Source organism: Lynx rufus, unplaced genomic scaffold (assembly GCF_022079265.1).
Source record: "Lynx rufus isolate CCGP_SWC_20201006 ecotype Redwood Valley unplaced genomic scaffold, mLynRuf1.p SCAF_2, whole genome shotgun sequence".
NCBI classification, from domain to species: domain Eukaryota; kingdom Metazoa; phylum Chordata; class Mammalia; order Carnivora; family Felidae; genus Lynx; species Lynx rufus.
In genome coordinates, this window is record NW_025814834.1 from 172003195 (window position 1) to 172026161 (window position 22967).

A 22967-nucleotide genomic window follows, 5' to 3' on the forward strand; every position below is an offset into this window, starting at 1 on the left:
ATTGTGCAGGTCTGAAGTGAGCCAGAGAATTCTCATTTCAAACAAAGTTCCCATGTTACCCTGAGGCTCCTATAGCCTAGAGACCACAATTGGAGAACCACAGTACACAGGCATAAAAATGCATGATTCTCCGTAAGAATATTAACCAGCTTTAAATGACGTATTGTATATAAAGTCTCTGAAAATAGGACAAAAAAATAGTTAGCTTGTTTTGTTTTTACTGCAGATGTGGACTGCAAATTGATGTTTGGCTCACAAAGAGATAAGTACCAAAATTGGTACTTAAAAACCATGCAGTGTGGCACAGTCATGTTTATTCAATGTAGTAATAAAAACTTGACTTTTTAAAAAATCTCCTTGTTCTAACAATTCATTTTTCAACAAATTATGTTACAAAAATATCAGTCCTTGAAAGACTGGGGGTGCAGGGGAACCCTGATCTCTTACCACTGACGGTTTAAGAAGCACAGACTTAGACTTTGAGAGGGTCCTTGTAAATAATGTTAAGTAGACTGGTCTTTATCCTGTAAGCAACAGGAAGTAATTAAAGGCTTTTAAGTAGGGAAGTATTGAGTCCAGATTTCTATTTAAAAAGGTAATTCTGGTAATAGGATAGATTAGTGGTATTCAAACATTCCCATCAGTGAAAATATGTTGACTATTCACCTTATTTTTTATAATTATAAACACATATCACTATTATTTACATGTCATATGTTTTAAAACATAAATAAAATAAAAAATACCATGACAGTAAGATAAAAGCACTAAAAAAGTAAGGTTTTCTTGTCATCTTCCCATCTTCCCAATTGAATCATCCTGTGCATTTTGGAAACCATGGTGGTAGAGTATGCTTCAGGAAACGTTAAGGGTAGACAATGGGTGGTCATCCAACCCTCTGACTCATATTTAATTACTGGAAGGGTTACCAGAAAATTACTACAATTCCATCGTGTTAGGGAATATCTAGGGAAGGCCACTAAAGCCTTAAGAGCATATGACGACAGAAGGAAGAAATGCCATAACTCTAGAGCTGAACATCCAGTAATCAGCATGTAGGCTAAATGGCCTCTCATTTCATGGTCCTAAGAAATCTTCAACCAAACAACTTTGATCTATTCGACTAGGCTAAGAAATAAGGCTTACAGCAAGGAATCTCAAGTTTGTTTAAACATGGTAAAGTGGAGTCTAGCTTGTCAGAGATAGACCACCTAAAATCAGTCATAGCCTAGACATTAAAATGCCACAGTGTGCCACTGTCCTCACAGTCGTACAGCCTCCAGAGAAGTAGTTATTATGCTCAGCTTCCACTCCATCATTGATCAAGTGAGTTGGAGCCATGAATTTTTCATGTCTGGTTCACTGTAGGATTTGACTGAAGGAAATTATTATAATATTGTGGCTTTTTTTTTATACCCATGCCTTTAGCTATTAACAATTAATGGAGTATGTGAAAAAAAAAAAAAAGCTGATGCAGAGATAGAAATGTAATTTGACTTAAATTTCCAGGTGGAGGAAACTTATTGAATTGATTTATTAATCTCCTCAGTTCAAGAATTTAACCAAACTAAGGACCCTGGTAAACACACTTTTCAGATTCCCAATAGCACATGGAATAGAACACACCGGGACAAATTTGGAGGGAAAAAAGATCACTGGCAGTCAGCTTGGCAAAGTAAGTACAGGTATTCAGCATCTAACTGCAGATGTGAATTGGGAGATCACAATGAAAGGCCTCAATGGGAATTCCCCAGAGCCAACCAGGGAGTTTGAACAACCTAAAAGCTATTAACTGTAAAAACGAAGTCATGATTTCAGAAGTTGCTCAAAATTAGAAGGTCAAGACCAACTAAGTTTCTATTGCTTCCTTAGGAGTACAAAGCCCAGGTGGTTATCCAATTATCATGCCTTTTGTTCTCAAAGCTCAGTATTTGTAAGGTATCAGTTGAATGGAAAACAAACTCTCCTAGCCAAAGTAAACACATCTGCTACCATGCTAATGCAGATTCAAGACAGTTGTCATAGTCTTGTGCCCCTATCAAATGACAAGGCCTTTTGTAAACCCTTTAAATGTAAATGATAATGTATTTTTGGCTGCTGTCAAAACACTATATTCTTGGAATTCTGAAAACATATACAAATTCCAGAAAGATCTTGATATTTGGGGGTCATATGCTTAAGCCTTAGCCAATCCTTAATTAAGTCCACTTAGGGGCACCTGGGTGGCTCAGTTGGCTAAGCGTCTGACTTCAGCTCAGGTCATGATCTCGGGGTTCATGGGTTTGAGCCCTGCGTCTAGCTCTGTGCTTTAGATTCTGTGTCTCCCCCTCTCTGCCCCTCCCCCCTCATGCTCTGTTTCTCAAAAATAAACATTAAAATTTTTTTAATTAAGTCCATTTAATGCTATTCAGAATATATAGAAGTTGAAGATAAATACCATGTTAAACTCAGAATCAGAACTGAAAATTGAGTCAGTTCTCCAGAATAATTCAGTTGGCGATATACTAGTTTTCTTATTGAACTATTCAAAGTTAATCAATGCATATCAATACTCTCTGTGATTGGCTACCATGTGAGAGTGAAGCTAAACTGTTTTATAGTATGCTTTTGTATTTCTGATGGTGGCACTTTTCTCTAATAATTGACAAAAACAAGAAAAACCAAATCAGGGCAATGTTCACCCTTATGGATCTCTGTCCCTCAGAGATAGCCATGTCCCTCATAGCTATGGATAGCCAGTCCCTCACTGAAAAGACCCAGGCATTCATAAATGATTAGTTTCCACCTCAAATAATCAGTTCAATTCTCCCCACACTGTAGGCTGTATGCCTTTCTGTCCAGAAATATGGTCATGGCATTTTTGACATGCTTGGGATACTCAAAACAGTCGCAACAAATTGTGAAATAGACAAAACTAGGCTTTGGACACCCTTCCCACCAATGTTCACCCTCCCTTTTTCTCCTAACCTTTTTCCCAATCCATTTTATCAGTCACTAAATCAGGTAACTCAACTTTTGGTGTTTACTATGCACCAAATCCAAGGTCTTTCATTGTGTAAAACATCTCATTTATCTTAATTAACAACGTAGTACTATCACCCCATATTGCAGATGCAGAAACCTTCCTACAATTTCAAAACAACAAAGGGGAAATTTCACCTTGGGAGGAGGGAAGGTCAACTGTTCATGATTTTAAAAACAGGAGTCAGATATTTCACAACAGAGAGAAAATGTCTGTCAACGTACCCCTCAACTCACCTTCCTCTCCTACCATGCTCTGCCTGGGAGCTTCATTAAAATCTCCAGAAAGTAACTCCTAGGGCACCGACTACCCTACTCAAGGCAGAAGCCTCACCCTGCCCCTATTGTCAAAGTCATGCCCATCAGTTAGTGGCCAAAGCTAAATGAAAAACGTTCCGCACCCGAAAGCTACCTACCAGCCAGGCAAGATGTGCAAAACACCAAAAGTACGGGGCTCTGGTTTTGTTTTTCGAGTAAGGCCAACATAAGAGAAGGCTCATCTCATGGAAATTTTACTAATTTTTGTTTTGTTTTTAAAGTTTATTTATTTTGAGAGAAAGCTTGCACATGCGGGGAAGAGGCAGAGAGAGAGAGAGAGAGAGGGAGAGAGAGAGAGGGAGAGAGAGAATCCCAAGCAGGCTCCCTGCTGTCAGTGCAGAGCCCAACGTGGGCCTCAGTCTCACAAACTGTGAAACATCATGACCTGAGCAGAAACCAAGAGTTGGTGGCTTAACTGACTGAGCCATCCAAATGCTCCCACTAATTTCTTTTAACCCGAAGGCAGCTTCACAAATGCATGTCATCAACATAACATAAACAGAATTAAAATCTGAAATTCTTTTTTTTTTTTTAATGTTTATTTTTGAGAGAGACAGACAGAGTGACAGCAGGGGAGGGGCAGAGAGAGAGGGAGACACAGAATCCTAAGCAGGCTCCAGGCTCTGAGCTGTCAGCAGAGACCAATGCGGAGGTTTGAACTCAACAACTGTGAGATTATGACCTGGGCTGAAGTAGAAAGCTTAACTGACTGAGTCACCCAGGAGCCCCTTAAACCTGAAATTCTTCCTTTTTAAAAAAAAATTTTTTTTAATGTTTATTTATTTTTGAGAGAGAGAGAGAGAGAGAGGGAGAGAGAAACAGCATGAGTCGGGGAGGACCAGAGAGACAGGGAAGCACAGAATCTGAAGCAGGCTCCAGGCTCTGAACTGTCAGTACAGAGCCCGATGCAGGGCTCAAACCCGTGAACCATGAGATCATGACCTGAGTTGAAGTCGGACGCATAACCGACTGAGCCACTCAGGCACCCCTCAAGTCTAAAATTCTTTAAAGATTTGGGGCGCCTGGGTGGCGCAGTCGGTTAAGCGTCCGACTTCAGCCAGGTCACGATCTCGCGGTCCGTGAGTTCGAGCCCCGCGTCGGGCTCTGGGCTGATGGCTCAGAGCCTGGAGCCTGTTTCCGATTCTGTGTCTCCCTCTCTCTCTGCCCCTCGCCCGTTCATGCTCTGTCTCTCTCTGTCCCAAAAATAAATAAACGTTGAAAAAAAAATTTAAAAAAAAAAATAAATAAATAAAATTCTTTAAAGATTTTTCTTTTATGCTTATTTTTGAGAGAGAGAGAGATAAGAGACAGAGCACAGTGGGGGAGGGGCAGAGACAGTGGGAGACACAGAATCCAAAGTAGGCTCCAGGCTCTGACCTGTCAGCACAGAGCCTGACGCGGGTCTCGAACTCACCATGAGATCATGACCTGGACCATAGGCACCCCAAATCTGAAATTCTTAAACACACACTACATGTAAACATGTTTGTTTACAACATTATTGTTCGATGGTTTTTAAACTATATAAATGGTGAACGTACTGTACATTTATCCTGCAGCAATTTGTTTTACCTTAACTTTACAATGTTAAGATTTAGTCATGGAGCACCTGGGTGGCTCAAGTCAGCTGAGCAGCCCACTCTTGATTTCAGCTCAGGTCATGATCCCAGGGTCATGGGGCTTGATTCCACATCAGGTTCCGCACTGAACGGGGAGCCTGCTTGAGATTCTATTTCTCTCTCTCTCTCTCTGCCCCTCTCCCTCACTCGTCCTCACTCTCTAAAATAAAAATAAATAAAATTTAAAGATATAAATAAAAATGTCTCCTTTCTGACCACAAGCTTTGCCTTCTAAAAATAAAATAAAATTAGTCATGATGATACACATAGCTTCTTTTCATTTACTATAACTACTATATAGTATTCCACTCTAGGAATCCATGATTTCTTCACCCAATCTCCTGTGGATGGGTATTTGGATGGTTTCCTACTGGTGACAAACACAAAAACAGGATGAAGCTAAATACCTACCTCAATAATATACTCCTTTCCAGTATTGATTCAATAACCAATTCATAAAATAAGATTCTATAGCCTATGAACTTTGAAATCATGGAGACCTGGTTTCTACTGCTGGGACCAGCTCTGGGTTCTTATGCCAGTTGTTTAAATTTCCCTATACTTCAGATTCCTCATTTGTAAAATAGTTAATGAAAACTACTACATATGTACAGTTGGAAGGACTAAATAAGGTATTGTAAAACATTCAGCCTGGCACACGGTGTACATTCAATGAATAAGAGCTACTATTGTTATTAACATCTCTTTTCAACCAAAATTATTTAAGATATTTTAAGGGCTTCAGAAAAACTATTGTAGCTGAGATTTTGCTATGTACTCATTAATGGTTATTTCTCAGAAGACTAAACTATAAAAATGATCACTAATGCAATATATACAAGGAGGGGGAGTGGGAAGGCCTATAACTTGGGAATTAAAAAAAACCTGTTTATAGGTAGGAATGTAAGTGCTTCAGTCAACTAAACCCTCTTAAGGATAAACATACTCATACTGAATCCTAACCCAGTGCTGTTCAATAGAAAAACAATGTGAGCCACATAAGTAATCTTTCTTTTTTAATATTTAAATTTTTCTAGTAGCTGCATGAAAAATGTTAAAAGCAACAGGGTAAGTTAATTTTAATTTTTTTTTAATGTTTATTTTTGAGAGAGCACGAGTGAGGCAGGGGCAGAGAGGGGGGACAGAGAATCTGAAGCTGGCTCTGCACTGACAGCAGTGTGCCCCATGTGGGGCTCGAACTCATGAACCATGAGATCATGACCTGAGCCAAAGTCTGGCACTCAACTGACTGAGCCACCCAGGCGCCCCAGGGAAAATTAATTTTAATAATATATTTTGCTTCACCCAAAATATACAAACATTTCAATATATAAATATAACAAGTTCTTTTTTTTACACCAAACCTTCAAAATTTGACGTGCATTTTTACATTTACATCACCATCCCAAATGGCCCTATTTGAAGTGCCCAATAGTCACATGTACAAGTAGCTAACCATGTTGAACAGCAGTTTTAAACTATGGCTTTTCAGAAAGATCCCTGTACAGTGTTTTTAGCAAAGATGTTTATTTAACAGCTAATATGGTCTCTATGCCTTTTATCAAAGTAACTCACAACCTTCAGTTCTTCCCAATAAAAATAGCACAACTCCCTAATTTTATCAGAATTAAACATCACAGTGGAGGAGCACAAAGGGGGGAAATAATGGCTCACGGTTTACAAGACACATTCTTAAAAGGATTTAATTTCAACCTCCCCCGAGCTCAGTGAGGTAGATCATTTACAGATGAGAAAACAGAGGACCAGGGTTATGTGACTTGCCAAGTTATATGGTAAATGGACTCAATACCATGTCTCCAAAATCCAGTCTACACCGTTGTGCACAGCAAAACAGAAGTGAGCCCTTCATGTTCACCATAGATCCATCCCAGTGACTAAAGTGTATTGACAGGCTCTAAATTTCTATTTGCACCAGAACCTAAAATGAGGGCTTAAAAAAGGCATCCAAATCTACACAAAAACATCAGAGTATGAGAAAAACATAGCAATGGTCAAACAATATAAAGGCGGAATGATTCTCTCAAAAATACACTACCAAGATGAACAAAATCTTTACAAATTAAACCCAATTTTGATTTCACCAACCTAATGTATTTTTGTTACACTTTAACAAAGCAAGTAAACTCAGAATACTTGGTTGTTTAGTTTAAGGACTAGTATTAAATGTTTTTTAGGTTTTTTTAATGTTTATTTTTGAGAGCAAGAAAGCATGTGAGGAGGGGAGGGGCAAAGAGAGGGGGAAGTAAGATCTGAGCTGAAATGAAGAGTCGTCCCTTAACAGACTGAGCAACCCAGGCACCTCCAGTAACAAAGGTGTTTTGTTTTGAATGTTTGTTTGTTTTCTTTTTTGAGAGAGAGACAGAGAGTGTGAGCAGGGGAGGGGCAGAGAGAGGGAGACACAGAATCCAAAGTAGGCTCCAGGCTCTGAGCTGTCAGCACAGAGTGCAACATGGGGCTGGAAGCCACTATGAGATCATGACCTGAGCCAAAGTTGGATGCTTAACCGACTGAGCCACCCATGCGCCCCAAAAGCTTTTAAGTAAAAATGCAGTTACAAGGATTACTGAATGCTGAACCCATCTCAGAATCACAAGTTTCCAAAAGTGAAGTCACTATGGGAAAATACACAGGTTTCCCTTTTTAAGAATACTAACTGAAAGACAATATACCATAATTTTATTAGTGGTTACTTCCAGTGGTAGGTGGGTTTGTGTATGCTTTTACTTCCTTTTATAAAAATCCTCTTCAATTTTCTATGATGCATATAGGATGTTTATAGTTTAATATTCATACATGACTTAAACTTAGGCCTTTAGGGTTGCCTGTTTGGCTCATCAGATAGAGCATGAAATTCTTGATCTCTCCAGGTGGTGAGTTTTGGCCCCATCTTGGGAGTAGAGTTCACTTAGAAAATAATAAACGTATTTAGGGTATTAAACACAGATAAGAGCTTAGTACAATTTCTTTTCAATTTTTAAACACAACTATTATTCTAATGCTAAGGTCATCTTATGTGACCGTTAACAGGATCTCAATCAGCAAGAGCAAATCTCTTCAGAATAGTTTGCAAATTCTATCTCAGAAAGTACCTTCCAGCTCTGGTATTTATTAACTTTGTAATTATTTTAAATTTTTAATAATCTTTATATAGGCCACAGGGGCCGGGAAACATCAAGTTCATTTTAGTTAAAAGTCACAATCCCCCGGTTCCAATACTGCAAAATGAAGCAATTTGAGTTTTTACAACCACTAGCTTTTTTCTAAAAAAGATGTGTACAGGGGCGCCTGGGTGGCTCAGTTGGTTCAGGTCACCATCTTGCCGTTTGTGAGTTCGAGCCTTGGGTCTGGGTCTGTGTTGACAGCTGGGCGCCTGCTTCAGATTCTCTCCCAAAAACAAGTAACATTAAAAAATAAAAAACAAAAATTTAAACAATGTGTACAAATGAGTTGGCAGCCAATAGGAGCTTAGACAGCCTAGAATGTGGTGTTACCATTCTCGGCATAACGGAGATTTCTTCTTCTAGGTCTCCAGAAGGCTTCTTCATTAATTTAAGAAACACATGCTTGTTGCATAGCTATCAACGGCCAGAGTCTAAATACAGCTGAGAAGCTAGCTAGAGACATAGGGCCCTGAAAGTCGAACTCTTTCAATCGCAGAGACAAACCAGTAAACAACTAATTTGAATCCAAAGTGAGAAGAACCATCTGGAGATACGACAAAGTGCCAAGCGAACGCTCCTGGGGGAGATTAATTTTGGCACTCCTGCTAGGTGTGCTAGCCGGGCTGGGGCGCCTGGGGTGGGGGAAGGGGTAGGATTTGAAAATGTTTTCCTGAGCTTGACTTAAAAGCAGGAATCCAGAAATTCCCCCAAAGGCTGGAGGCCACGGTACTTTCCATCTGATCCTCCCCCATCTGAAAAGGGAGGTTAGCAGAGCCCGAGCCTGACCGCCGTCCTGGGAACGCGGCTACGTGACCATCGGGCACCCAGAGGAGGCCAGGGCCAATTCGTCCACTCAGACGAGATCTGGGAACCCCCTTCTTCTCCGGACCCCCGTGGCAGGCCACCACCTGTTCACTCCTCTCGCCGTCACCAGTGGAGGAAGACTCCGCCCAGCTGTGGGGCCAAGCGCAGGCACCGATCTGGGTGCAAACTGTGATCCCTGCCAATCCCGGAACAGAAGTGGGCCGAGATTTGAGGGCCGGCAGGGCCTGCTGAGGCCGGGCGGCACCGCGGCCGGCGGCCGGGTGCCCCCAGAGAGCTGTGCACCCAGCCGCGGAGACGCCCACGTTGGGGTCACCAGGGCCCAGCGCGGCAGGACAGCGCCCCGCACCCTCCGCGGGCCTGGCGCGGCGCTCAGCGGCGCCCTGGGTCTCCAGGGCGCACCTCCTCCCGGAGGGCGGGCGGAGGGCGCGCCGGCTGCAGGGTAGGCGGGCTCCACACGGCAAGACGAGCGGCCCCGCGCCGGCCTCTGGACGCTGGGACCACCACCCCGCACCGCACGCGCCCGCACAGCCCGGACCCCTGCTTTACCTGGTCCCGCAGCGGCGCGGGCGGGAGCGAGCGGGCCGGCTCGGCGTCAGCCCTCCCTCACCTGGGCGGAAGTGAGAGGCCCTGGGTGACCGCGCCTCACCTGGCAGGCCCTTCCCTCGCACCGACCCTCCCCGCCCGGGGCGGGGCGCCGGGGTGGCGCGGGCGGGGGAGCCTGGGCACTGGGAGGCCGAGTCCCGGGAGGGGAGCGCGGGGGCGGGGGCGGTGGGCTTCCCTGTTTTCTGCAGGTGGAGTTCGTCTGCGCGAGGGAGGGTTACAAATGCTGGAAAAGGGGGGCCTGGGGGCCGCATGGGCAGGTGAAATGCCAAGTGGTGGGGGCGGTCGGCGCTAATGGGGTGGGGAGATCCGGCCGGACAGGTGTTGTTGAAGGGCTAAGAGGAGAGCGTGACCCAAGGTCGAGCAAATGGAAGGATATGATGAAAGAACTTGGTCAGACCGGCTGAGTCCTCCATGGTCCCTCTCCTTTCTGTTTCGTCATATCTTCCTTGTGTTTTCTTTATCGTCTGACCCAACATTAAATTCTAAGAAGTATACCTGGGGAAATTTAGTTGGGAAATAAAGGAATATGGAGTATTCCTGCAATATGCCGGGCACTAGCTTATACAGATCTCATTTTCCTTCGTGAAGAAATTGATGGAAGAACTGCGCTCCTGATAGGTTACGTGATTTGCCCAAAGTTTGGGACCACATGGGACCGTCTGACTCTAGGTCCAGTGTTGACTTCACTAGACATCTTAACGTTCTTAATTCTTGTTACCGTAACTTCACTTTGAGAAAGATCTGTGTAAAACCTACAATTCCCTGTCTTTATTCCACTCTCTTTAATGTAACTAACAATTTTTATGATAGGCCTTTTACTTTGTATAATAAGGTCCATGCATTAACCATAAAAATCAGTCTTCAGGTCTGTATTCATTGAATAAATGCGGTGTTTGTTAGGCACAGTGCTTACAAAATGTTAAAAAAAAAAAGAGAGAGAGAGAGAGATACCTGTCCTCAAGGAAGATGAGGTATATATACAAAACACCTGCAACATAAGAACATTTGTTGTAATATAATTTATAGTGTTGTTAGTTTGCTTGTTTTCAAGGATATATTGCTTCCTAGGCCTCCTAAAAAGAGATACACAATTGCAGCATGGCCCTGCCTCTTAGGAACTATTAAGGGAAATAAATTTATACAGTAACTTAGATTACCAAATAGAATGAACCTAGAACTTCTGGAAGATAAAGAGATGATGCTTGTTGAAATCATCTGTTAGGACCTAAACAGATTTTTTACAGGTGTTTGGGATTAAGGTAAAATGGAGAAGGTAATGTTTCCCAAGGCACTGGTGCAGCATACAGATGGGGACCAATTAATCTTGAAGCATCACTTTGCAAGCATTGCGTCTCTTCTTACTCTAACATGTGATGGTGGTTTTGAATGTATTTCCCCTTTCCCCCAAAATAACATGTCTTTGAATTGATCATGAAACAAAGTTCAAGCTTCTTAATATGCAAGATCTTCTAAATTCTCCCCCCTCTTGCTGACTCTTCAACCTATTCTCCCACTTAACATCTCCAAGATCCTACTCTGGCCAAACAAGTCTGGTTATGGCCTTAGAATCACCACACCAGGGCTTTTCTGTTGCTTATTCCTACTCTTTCCCAAGGGTGGAATGTCCTGCAAGCCCCACCATTCCCCCAGGGCTAGACTCAAGTCTCTGCTCTAAACAGAAGCTGCCTCCATGACTACTCCAGCAAACATCCCTCTAACCACATTTAATCTAATTTTCTCCACATTTTTATGTTAATTTAATGTGAGCTTTCCTTTGACTCTTTCCTGGAATTAAAAAAAAAAAATTTTTTTTTTTTTGCATTTTATTCAATGAAAATTTATTCAGCGATTTTTAAGGAGCTTACTCTATGGTGAACATTTTCTGGCACTGAGTTGGTTTGTGTTTGTTTTAACCTCCTAGAACCCTCCAGTGTCTTATTCATAGAATAACAAAGACAGACAAAATTTTTAAGAACACCTCTGTGCAATCAGAAGATCTGAGCTTGAAATCTGACTCCACCATTTCTGAAAATATGTGACTTTAGCAAGTGACTTAACCCTTCTAATTCTCATTAGGGAATTTTATCCTTTATTCTTCATCTCTAAGAAATTAAAGAACCACTGAAAAAATTTTGAATAGAATTTATCTATTTTAACATTTAATGACTGGTGTCTATTCTTTTAAAGACTTTTTTTAAAAGAACTTTTAGGGTCACAGCAAAATTGAAAGGAAGACAGATTTCCCAAATGTCTCTCCCACACATGCATAGCCTTTTCCTGTATCAACATCCCCCACCAGAATGGTATACCTGCTACAATTAATGAACCTCCATTGACCCATCAAAATCACCCAAAGTCCATTGTTTACATTAAGGTTCACTCTTGATGTTGTATCCTCTATGGGTTTAAATAAATGCATTGTGACATGTATAGTATTAATATAAGTATTTATATAAATATAAGCATATAAACTTATATATAAATGTATTAAATAAATGCATCGTGAGTTATAGTATCATGCAGAGTATTTTCACTGCCTTAAAATTCCTCTTGTACTCTGCCTATTCATTCCTCACGCTACCTCCAACTCCTGACTGCCTCTGATCTTTTTATTCTCTCTGTAGTTTCACCTTTTCCAAAATGTCCGATAGTTGGAATCAAATAGTATATAGCCTTTTTACACTGGCTTCTTTTACTTAGAAATAAGCATTTGAGATTCTTCCATGTTTTCTATGGCTTTACAGCTCTTTCTTTTTTTAATTTTTTTTTTTTTTCAACGTTTATTTATTTTTGGGACAGAGAGAGACAGAGCATGAACGGGGGAGGGGCAGAGAGAGAGGGAGACACAGGATCGGAAACAGGCTCCAGGCTCTGAGCAGTCAGCACAGAGCCCGACGCGGGGCTCGAACTCACGGACCGCGAGATCGTGACCTGGCTGAAGTCGGACGCTTAACCGACTGCGCCACCCAGGCGCCCCATACAGCTCTTTCTTTTTAAAGCAATAAATATTCCATTGTCTGGATGTACCACAGTTTATATATTCACCTACTAAAGGGCATCTTTGCGCAAGGGCCATGCTAATTTTCTCTTTATTGTTCTGATTTTAGAATTTGTGCTGCTGAAGAGTGCACACCCACTAAAGGACATCTTTACTGCTTCCATATTTTGGCAAGTATGAATAAAGCTGCCATAAACATCTATGTGCAGGGTTTTGGGTGCACATAAGTTTTCAACTCCTTTGGCTAAATACTGTGTAACTGAATAAAGGAAATATTTAAAATAGAGCTGAGAGACCTGAAGGAGAAGCGCTCATGCCCTATCAACTTAAGGTCAATTCCAGACCCTCCAAAGAAGCCTACTTTACTACCTCAGCAAGAGGAAGATTTTCTCCTTGCCCAGCAACAGCCCAGCCAATGAGTAACTGCCACAAGTCAACTAATGAGAAACCATCACCACCCTGAACTCCATTTTTCTCCAATGGACCTTTGTTCAAAGCAACCCCTCCCAACTTTCTCATTTTTCTGTAGAGTACCATTCATCTCTTTTGTTCTCTTGATTTGACTATGGTTTGCCATAGCTTGCAGGTCTCAAATTGCAATTCCTCTGCTATTTCTGGAAAACAAAACAAAACAAAAACATTTTCTAGCAAAATAACTGGCCATTTTATTTTTGACGTCAACAATGCCAAGGAACTTACATAGCATTTTGAATAAGATTTTGAATATGATATAGGTTATTCTTTTTTTGATGAAAGATTAATCAGAAGCAGTATAAAAAATGAATGGACAAACTTGGAGAGACGGCCTAGGATCAGAAAGAGGAAGGGGGTGCCTGGGTGGCTCAGTCTGTTGAGTATCAGACTTCGCCTCAGGTCTGATCTCAACCACTATTCTTGAGTTGGAGCCCACTTCAGACTCGCTGCTGTCAGCAAGGAGCCCCCCTCAGGTCCTCTGTCCCCCTCTTTCCCCACCCTTCCCTCAGTCATGCTCTCTCTCAAAAATAAAATAAACATTAAACAAAAAAAAAAGGAGAGGGGGCCCCTGGGTTGCTCAGTTGATTAAGCATCCGACTTCAGCTCCAGTCATGATCTTGAAGCTTGTGGGTTTGAGCCCACTGTGAGGCTCTGTGCTGACAGCTCAGAGTGTGGAGCCTGCTTCAGATACGTGTCTCCCTGTCTCTCTCTCTCTGTCCCTCCCCGACTTGTGCACTCTCCCTCTCTCTCAAAAATAAATAAAATATTGAAAAAGAGAGAGAGAAAGGAAGAGATCATGATAGCAAGGTAAATGGGAAAGGATAAATAACCCAAAATAGGGTTAAGAATATAGGATTGAAAAAAATGAACATTTAAAAATATCAGTCACTTACTGATTAAAGGAGTTACTGAAAAATAAGGAGAAAAATAAAATGTAAAGAGGATTCTAAATTTTGAACCTGATAGAAGGGATATGGGTGGTGAAACAGAGAAAAGCCAACTTATTCTGGTCTGGTTTTTGAGAAGCAGACTCTGATAGAGTCAGTTTTAGAGCCTACATTTGACATTCAAGATGAAATATACTTGGCACAGAGTAGGCCTTACGAAGTGATGAGTCAAAGTTAATTGGATAGTAGGCAGCTAGATTGGTGCACAAAGAGAGGACACAATCGGAAATACTTGAGAGACAGAAGCATGGATATGGTAGAATTCCAAATATGCAGCTGACCATAATAAATATCTCCTAGAGGCGCCTGGCTGACTCAGTGGGAGGGGCATGCTGCTCTTGATCTGGGGGTCATGATTTTGAGCCCCATGTTGGGTGTAGAGATTACTAAAAATAAATAAAACTACAAAACAAAACAAAACAAACAAACAAAAAAAAACCACTACCAGAGCCTTGATACTATGAATTTATCACCGGGAGAAAAAATTGTCCATCACAGTCAAATGAAAAAGAAAAATTTTGGGGGGGTAACAATCTTTTATCTCTTAGTGTTTCTGTCCTAACCACAGAAACAGGAGTCAGGTTGGTTTCCTTCCCTACCCTCCCCCCCAAGATTTAATTTTTTTTAAGTAATCTCTACACCCAATGTGGGGCTCCAGCTCACAACCCTGGGATCAAGGGTCACATGTTCTACTCAGTGAGCCAGCCAGGTGCCCCCAGGTTGATTTCCTCAGAAAGTTTTGCTAAGGGTGAAACTATCTGTTAATGTAATTAGGTCTATGATAGAATCTTAGGGGTGGAAAGATCCAATGTACAGAGCCCTTAAATCCCAAGGTAACTTTGCTTCAGGCTTCACTGGTAATCTCCTTTCCTAATGCTTCTATACAGCAATTTCCGTATTAGACTGCTATTCATGTCTTTTGCTTTCTATAGAATTCTATATAATTCTTACATGACAAAGAAATTTGGCATTGAGACTTAAGAACTTAGCTGAATTAGAAAAAGTAGTAATCATGTGATCAGAGACAATGTATGCAAAGAAATAATGTATTTTACTGAGCCACAAGAAAATAGATTAAGGGGCAGTAAGAAGAGAAAGTGAATTTTTTTGTTTATTTATCTGTATTGTTGGTGGAGAATGCAGGTAGTAACCTGAGAAAGTGAATTTTTAAGTGTACCATCATTTCAAGAGTTAAAAATTTTGTATCGTTTCTTTACTTTTCATGGGAGACTCTTGTCTTCTTTTCAGTTTATACATTGCAAAAGAGAATGAAGATAATCATTAGAACCATAAAAATAGATTTTATGATGGGATTAATCAGCAAAGTGTAAGTATTTTCAAATATTTAACTCTATAGAGTTAATAGATTTCATAAATTTATATGAAAAATGGTACAAATACAAATACCAGCAATATTCCTGCAGTCATAAGGAAAATACCTAATTTTGTTATAATTTCAATAAACTCAGACTAGAAAGTCTTCCTTTTACTTTCTGATTATCTTTAGATTGAATTTTGAAAATCAAACAAGAATGTTTTGAAAGAGTATCAAAATGGTAATCAAAATGCAAAATCACTGTCTTTTATTACCAGAAAATATGTGTAATAGATATTCTGGTATTTTATTACCAGATAATATGTGTAGCAATTAATATGTGTAGCTAATCCTTGACCTCAACCCCTTTGCTAAATTTCATCTCAGGATGGGGGTTGAGCCATATATTACATATATTATTGGTATTATTTTAACTTAAAGTTAATGGTTAAGTTTTCTTGGCTGCGTTTTTGTTTTTGTTTTTTTTTTTAAGTAGACTTCAGGCCCAGTGCAGAATCCAACACTGGGCCTAATGCTGAGCCCAATGCGGGACTTGACCTCATGACCCCGAGATCATGACCTGAGCAGAAATCAAGAGTCAGACACTCAACCAACTGAGCCACACAGGTGCCCCTGTAACTATGTGCTTCTATTAACAATTATCAAATAGTACTTTAACTGTTTATTTTGTCCCCTAGGAAACATGAAGTATTTAAATCACGGGGTTCTTGTCTCTTCATTTTTTAAGTCTGTAAGGTCTTGCCTAATGATGGGTACATAGTAAATGCTTGACAAATATCTCTATGGAGGGGAAGAGAGGGAAAGAAAGAAAACAAAAAAAGGAAAGGATAGTGGAAGTAAAGAGAGAAAAAAGAAAGAAGTCCACTTAAAAAAAGTTAAGTTTAAAAATTGAACTAGTAAAGGGGCACCTGGGTGGTTCAGTCGGTTGAGCGTCTGACTTTGGTGTCAGGATCTCAGAGGTTTGTGAGTTCGAGCCCCACAAAGGGCTCACTGCTGTCAGTGCAGAGCCCATTTCAGATCCTCTGCCCCTCCCTCGGTTGTCCCCCCTCCCCAAAATAAACATTAAAAAAAATGAACTAGTAAATTTCAAATTTCTTATCACTTAAATAAGCATAAATATTTTAATTGAAAAACAACTGAGGGGCACCTGGCCGGGTCAGTCAGTGAAGCATGGTCTCTCGATCTCTGGATTTCAGGTTCGAGCCCCACCTTGGGTTTAGAGAGGACTTAAATAAAATCTTTAAGGAAATAAAAATAGCATAGTAATGCTGAAAAGTTGGTTTAAGAAAAATTTTCAATGTTGTTACAATACTAAAATATTACTGCAAATAATTTCATGTCCTCCTATTCCAAAATGACACTTCTCATAATATATTATCCCATGCTTCTCAAAGTGTGGTCTCTGGACTAGCAATCTCAGCATCTGTTGGAAATTCGTTAGAAATGCAAATTATCCTGGCCTACCCTAGAATTTCAGAATCAGAAACTTGAGAATGGGTCCATCCTTGGTGTTTTAACAAATCTTCCAGGTAACTCTGATGCTCCCTAAAACTTGAGAATCACTGCAGAACTCAATTCTGCAAAACTAGTGCCACTGTGAATGAGGAGGCATCAAATTCAAATATTGTTACGTTAGATAAAACGGCTTAAACTTTCACTAAAAAAGTAAACGTGTTGCCCAGTATAAAAGATAGGCCCACTACAGAACTTTTAGAATATATAAAAATTTAGAAGGTAGAGCTGGAGGGGAAAAAAATTCCAACTTTACTTGGTGTAGTCGTAAGATCTTTAAACTCCTTTTTCTATAGGCCCTCTCGCATAAATGTCCACTACTAAAAATAAAAGTGTAATGCCTATTTTTGTTATGGAGTCCTTAAGTTCTGTGTAAGAGCCTTTCACAAATTCTTCTCTAAGCGAACAGGCAGGTCATTATATCATAACAGTAAGAGAACAGATTTCTGAAATCGGGAAAACATCAATTTGACTCCAATTCAATAACTAACGTCGACATGCTTTTTTAGCGTCTTGGAGCCTGGCTCCTTATCTGTAAACCCAAATCCTACCAGAACCAACCGAGATAATGTCTGTAAAGCGCTTAGCAAATCGCTGGGCGCCGCTGGCACATCTGTAGACGGAAAAGTCAAAGCAGGGTTAGCTCGGGAGGAAGCAGTGGATGCACGGCCTCGGATTCTCAAAGCGAACCTTCTTCTCCGGGATCTCAAAGACAAATCAAAGCTCTTCCAGATAAATCCCCCGCCCTGTACAGACAAGAACCTGCCTCCGGCTAAGACAAGGTCCCTTTAAGAGCCTCTCTCCTTCCGCCCTTCTCCCGCCCCCCCGCCCTAAGCAAAGACGGAAGCGGAAGAGGTGGGGGACTTGCTGGTCCCCAGCATGGCGGCCGCCTGGCCCTCCAGGCCGGCTGCGCAGGAGACGGTGGCCGCCCAGCTCCTGGGTGTCCTGTGGTTCGTGTCAGTCACCACGGGACCTTGGGGAGCTGCTGCCATCGCCGCCGCTGGCGGGGAGGAGACGCTTAAGTGCGAGGACCTCAAATTGGGACAATATCCTCTGTGAGGACCCCCCCACCCCCTGCAACCTTGCCTTGGGGGCTAGGTAGATTAGGGGTTGCGAGTGGGTTGCGGTCCTCCATACGGGCCAGGGTTGTGCTGAAGGGATCAGTTATTTGTGGCTTCTAATGATCGACGGGTTCCGGGAGGTGAAAAGAGATGTGGGGGTGGGAAGGACAGCAGTCATCCTGTGTGATTTTCTTGGGATTTTACTGATTTTTGGCCCTTCCTTTTCTGAACCACCTAGTTTTAGTTTTAGTTTATTTTTGTTTGTTTTGTTTTTACCGGCGAGCTTATTCAACCAACACCTAGATCCTGAAATGTGCCAAGTCTGTTTTAGGCACTAGTAATAAAACGATTGATAGGCTCTACCCCAGAAGTTTGCTGACTTGAGGAGGGAGGAGACAAGTAGTTAATAAGCCAGTAGTTAATAAGCCAGTGTATGTTGCCCATTTATCATTAACTCTATGTGTATTGCCTTACATCATTCTAAAACTCCGTGAGATGCTGGGCTATTGGGGGCAAATTCCTGCTCTGCCTTGTAACCGTGGGCAAATGATCTGAACTCTGTTTTCTCTTGAGTGAAAATGTAGATAACAATGGTACCAATTTAAAAGTCTGTTGTAATAAGTTAGTGCAAGTGAGTCACATAGAACAACCCCTGGCACATAGTAGGGACTATCTGTGTTATTTATTTACAGATGAGAAAACTGAGGTTGCGGCGGTTAAGTGGCTCTCTTTGTAGTAGCTCTGATAAAGGGAGGAACAGTATGAAATGGGAGTTACAGTCAAAATAGCTATTTTTGTACAATATTAGATCGTTTTATACAAATTGTAGAACAGAAAAATTAATAACAGAGGCCAGAAATATAGGAAAGATTCTACTAGACAAAATTTTTATATTACGGAAATTCTATAGTATTTTCATGTGAGTTGGGGAGAGGCAGCCATTATTAGATGTTTACATAATAGCTCTAATTTGTTGAATACCCTTACGCTTGGAGTTTGAGAATCACTGACCTAGTAATTGAGTCTTTTTTGGGCAAAGATGTCAGAATGGTTCTGCGTAAGAAAATAATTAGATGGTATGAAGAGTTGTACGACTTGAACCCTAGAGAGAAATGGCTGAGCATTTGGTGATGATAACAGGAAAATGTCTGTTATTCCTCATGAAGTTGGGTTTCCAGTAGTGTTTAAAAAACCTTAAACAGGTGTCAGTAGGTTCTCTGTTTCTAGAGACATCCTGTGAACGCCTTATCCCATCTCAGTGTCAAAATATTTTGGAAACAAAAGCCGTGCACAGGTGTTTTGGACATCTGTTAAAGGACAGTTATTATACTTACACCTGTTTTCAAAAGCTTGAAATCCTGTTGGGCGGACCATGTAGACACACCTAGAAGACCTATCTTCCCTACAGTCTGATGGAAAGTGCTCTAGGCTTGGAATCAGGAAACCCGATTTTACTCCTTATCACTTACATGACTTTGGATATGTCTCTCAAACTTTGAGCCTCAGTTTGTGCTTCTGTAAGGTGGGAATAATAGAATTTACCTCACAGGGTTATGTGTTACATGAAGTTACAGATGTGACAATAAATACAATGGGACCCCATAAATTAGTTCAGGCAAATATCTGGAAACTGGTTTGTTTTTTTTTTTAACCTAAAGCACACTTAGAATAATTTGGTAAAGATTTTCCTTTTTCTTTTATGCTTTGTGGTTAAACCTTGACTTATGTTGTTGAAGGATGGCATCCTTTGTTAGAGCTTTTAATATGTATTAAGTTAATATACTTTTCCTGTAATAAATTAATGTTCAGTTTTTATTTAGTGACCGTAAAAGTATATTTGTGGTTGTGCTTGTTGCTCTGGACCAAGTAACAGCCTTTCTTTACATGTGAATGTGAACATGAGTATATAATACAAAATATTAAAGAGAAGATAATAATGGTTTGTGTTGGAATGTCATTCATATTTCCTTAACTATTCTCACATATATTTGTAAAGATCCAAAAATAAATGATGCTACACAAGAACCAGTTAACTGTACAAATTATACGGCTCATGGTAAGACTTCCAGAAACATGTTTTTAAAAATAATTTTTAAAACGTTATTTCATAAATCAATGTATGATCACTGAAAGTCATAAATATGTGCTCTTTCTTGAGTTAATCACATTATTCAGTTTCCAGAACAGCTTAAAATTGGAGAACTGGCTAGGGGTTTAATTCAAGAAGAATGTTATTCTTAGTTATATGAATTGGGAGTTTTATATTTTCATTCATTTTTTTTAAACCTTTAAAATCAGCTTTCTTTTTTATTTACCAAGCTATGTATGCAAAGATGCTTTTTAAGTTAGATTTTTCATTACTTGAAAAGAACTGAAATGAGACTTTTAGCCCAGTAAGTTCCAATAAGAAGCTATATCACCCATATTATGTATTTGTGAAATATACTTAGGTACATGCTAATTATGAAAACAGTATAGTTAGGAGTTTAACAATGTATCAGTATTTTTTTCTAGTATTTTCTTTTTTTAATTTTTTTAATATTTATTTTTGAGAGAGAGAGAGAGAGAGAGAGAGCACGAGTGGGGGAGGGGCAGAGAGAGGGAGACACAGAATCTGAAGCAGGCTCCAGGCTCTGGACTGTCAGCACAGAGCCCGATGCGGGACTCGAACTCACAAACTGCAAGATCATGACCTGAGCTGAAGTCAGAGGTTTAACCGACTGAGCCACCTAGGTGCCCCTTTAGTATTTTTTATAGAGATGTTTTGATAATAGATCGCACCCTCAGCCTACTGATTTTGGGGAGCTTCTGTTACTCTAAAATATGTGGAATGCCAGATAAGAACTAATAAATTATTCTGTTTAGTCTTTTCTTCCAAAGGGGTATATGTCGGAAGGGAGGAAGATGTATGTTGGAACTATTTAACCTTTTTTGACATGGTACATAATGATGGCCGTTACATGGTATTATTTTGAGAAAAGAACATTTATTGAATATATACTGATTATTTTATGTATTAGGTAGGAAGTAAGCCAGTAATTGATGTTTACTTTGTAAGTAAAATCTCTTAAACTCATTATGTAAAAATGAGATTAAAGGAATTATTTCCTTACAGCAGAAAATGTTCATGCTTTTCAGCATATTCAGGTAATTCACCCCTTGATTATGAATTTTTATATATTTTATTTTATTTTTTATTTTTTAACAAAGTTTATTTTTTTTCATTTTTAATAAAGTTTATTTATTTATTTTGAGAGACAGAGACAGTGCCAGTGGGGTGGGGGCAGAGAGAGGGAGACAGAATTCCAAGCAGGCTCCACACTGTCAGTGCAGAGCCAGATGTCGGGCTCAAACTCACGAAGCATGAGATCATGACCTGAGCTGAAACCAAGAGTCAGAATCTTAACTGACTGAGCCACCCGGGCACCTCTGAATTTGTATATATTTTAAAAAGCAGATCTTCTTTTATCTTTTTATATCTTTATATTTTGGCACACTACTAGCCCTATATTGTCAACAAAGATATTCGTAAATAAGTTGTGTTAAACTTTTAAATGGCATTTAGCTACTACTTTGAAGTAGTGAAATTTTACCATATAAAGTTATATGTATATATATAATTTGTAGGTTATTTATATATATACGTATGATTTGTATAGCAGATATTGCTTAACATGTATACATTAATTTAGATGTGTTAAAGGGACTTTATAAGGAATCCTTTTTTTAGTTAATTTAGAAGTATACTCGGATTTGCCTGTTTTACAGTTCTGTCTTATATTACGCTTTTGGAACACAGACAATAGAGTAAATGTGTATAAAGAAGACTCAGCTTTCAAGATACTTAACCATTTATATGAAAGATGTTAGAAATCTGTGAATACTATTGTGACTCAGGTATCTAACTAAATTAAGAAGCAGGCGGGTTTTGCACTATCAGCATGGGGCGCGATTGCAGGAACTGTGAGATCATGACCTGAGCTGAAATCAGTCGGACGCTTAACCACCTGAGCCACCCAGGTGCCCCTAGCCTGTAGGATTCTTTGCAGGTATGAGGATTTTGAAGGAAATTATGCAACTAAAAGGAATAGTTTCTGCCCCAAAGAGCTTTGACCTCCATTTAGGTATATCTGGCATGAAATAAATTTGAATCCACTTGTGCAAATGTTGATAAGTTTATAAACGCACAAAAATGATCAGACTACTAGAAAGTAAAAAGACTTGGAGGTATTATGGTACTGTCATGGCTGATGTAAGTGGAGAGTTATAGGAAAGTAAAAGGAAGACTTTCTGTATAAGGGAATGATACGATTATTCATCTGGAGAGAATAAACCAAGTGCCTTACTGAATGTGAGAAAAAAAGTAGATTAATAAATGGTTTTAAATCATTACAATTTTAAAAAGTAAGTAAAGTTTTTTAGACAAATACGAGTCACGGGGCTTCTGCATATGGAGGTACAATTTGTTATCTCTCTATCTGAGAGCTAGATAACTCTCAGGTTATCTAGCTGAGAGCTGGGATAGATGGTACCATACCAGCCCAACACTCCTGAGGCTGGCTGTCTACAGAAGACAGGAAGTTTCTTTTTTTTTTTTTAACATTTATTTATTTTTGAGAGACAGAGACAGAGCATGAGCAGAGGAGGGGCAGAGAGAGGGAGACACAGAATCCGAAACAGCAAGCTTTCAGCACAGAGCCTGATGTGGGGCTCGAACTCACAAACCGCGAGTTCATGACCTGAGCCAAAGTTGGAAGCTTAACCCACTGAGCCACCCAGGTGCCCCTACAGGAAGTCTCTTTAATTGCCGTTTTTAAAACGCGCAAAAGCTAGTAAAGTAGTCCTGGTGAAATACTTCTAAGTCCTGATCAGAGAGGACACCAAAATGACCCTGGAAACATGTTTTTGGGTCCTACCATGGAACTGATGAACAGGAGAACAATATTGGAGTTGTGGAACATGTGAGTGACGTGATTTCTCTCCTCCTCCAGCCAAGACTCTTTTTCCTCTGTTTTTTCACTGTGTATGTGAAGGACTATTACAGAATCCTCAAACTCAGTTTAATTTTCTT

At 40.2% G+C, this 22967-nt stretch overlaps 2 protein-coding genes and 1 non-coding gene across 3 annotated transcripts in view; 1 reads left to right on the forward strand and 2 right to left on the reverse strand.

Moving 5' to 3' along the window:
* Positions 1 to 9590, reverse strand: part of PATJ (PATJ crumbs cell polarity complex component) — a 368066-nt gene extending 358476 nt beyond the window's left edge. Inside the window, exon 1 of the mRNA XM_047084721.1 lies at positions 9512 to 9590. The gene's annotated coding sequence lies outside the window, so the exon portion shown is untranslated. The remainder of the gene's footprint in view (positions 1 to 9511) is intronic.
* Positions 9591 to 12593: 3003 nt separating this feature from the next.
* On the reverse strand, positions 12594 to 12699 carry LOC124516778 (U6 spliceosomal RNA). Its single transcript, XR_006963176.1, has one exon. It is a non-coding gene; the product is annotated as a U6 spliceosomal RNA (small nuclear RNA).
* Positions 12700 to 17714: 5015 nt separating this feature from the next.
* The window catches only part of TM2D1 (TM2 domain containing 1), a 53020-nt gene continuing 47767 nt past the window's right edge, over positions 17715 to 22967 (forward strand). The window contains exons 1-2 of the mRNA XM_047083637.1: positions 17715 to 17881; positions 19879 to 19952. Of these exons, the coding sequence (XP_046939593.1) occupies positions 17715 to 17881; positions 19879 to 19952 (241 nt within the window). The remainder of the gene's footprint in view (positions 17882 to 19878; positions 19953 to 22967) is intronic.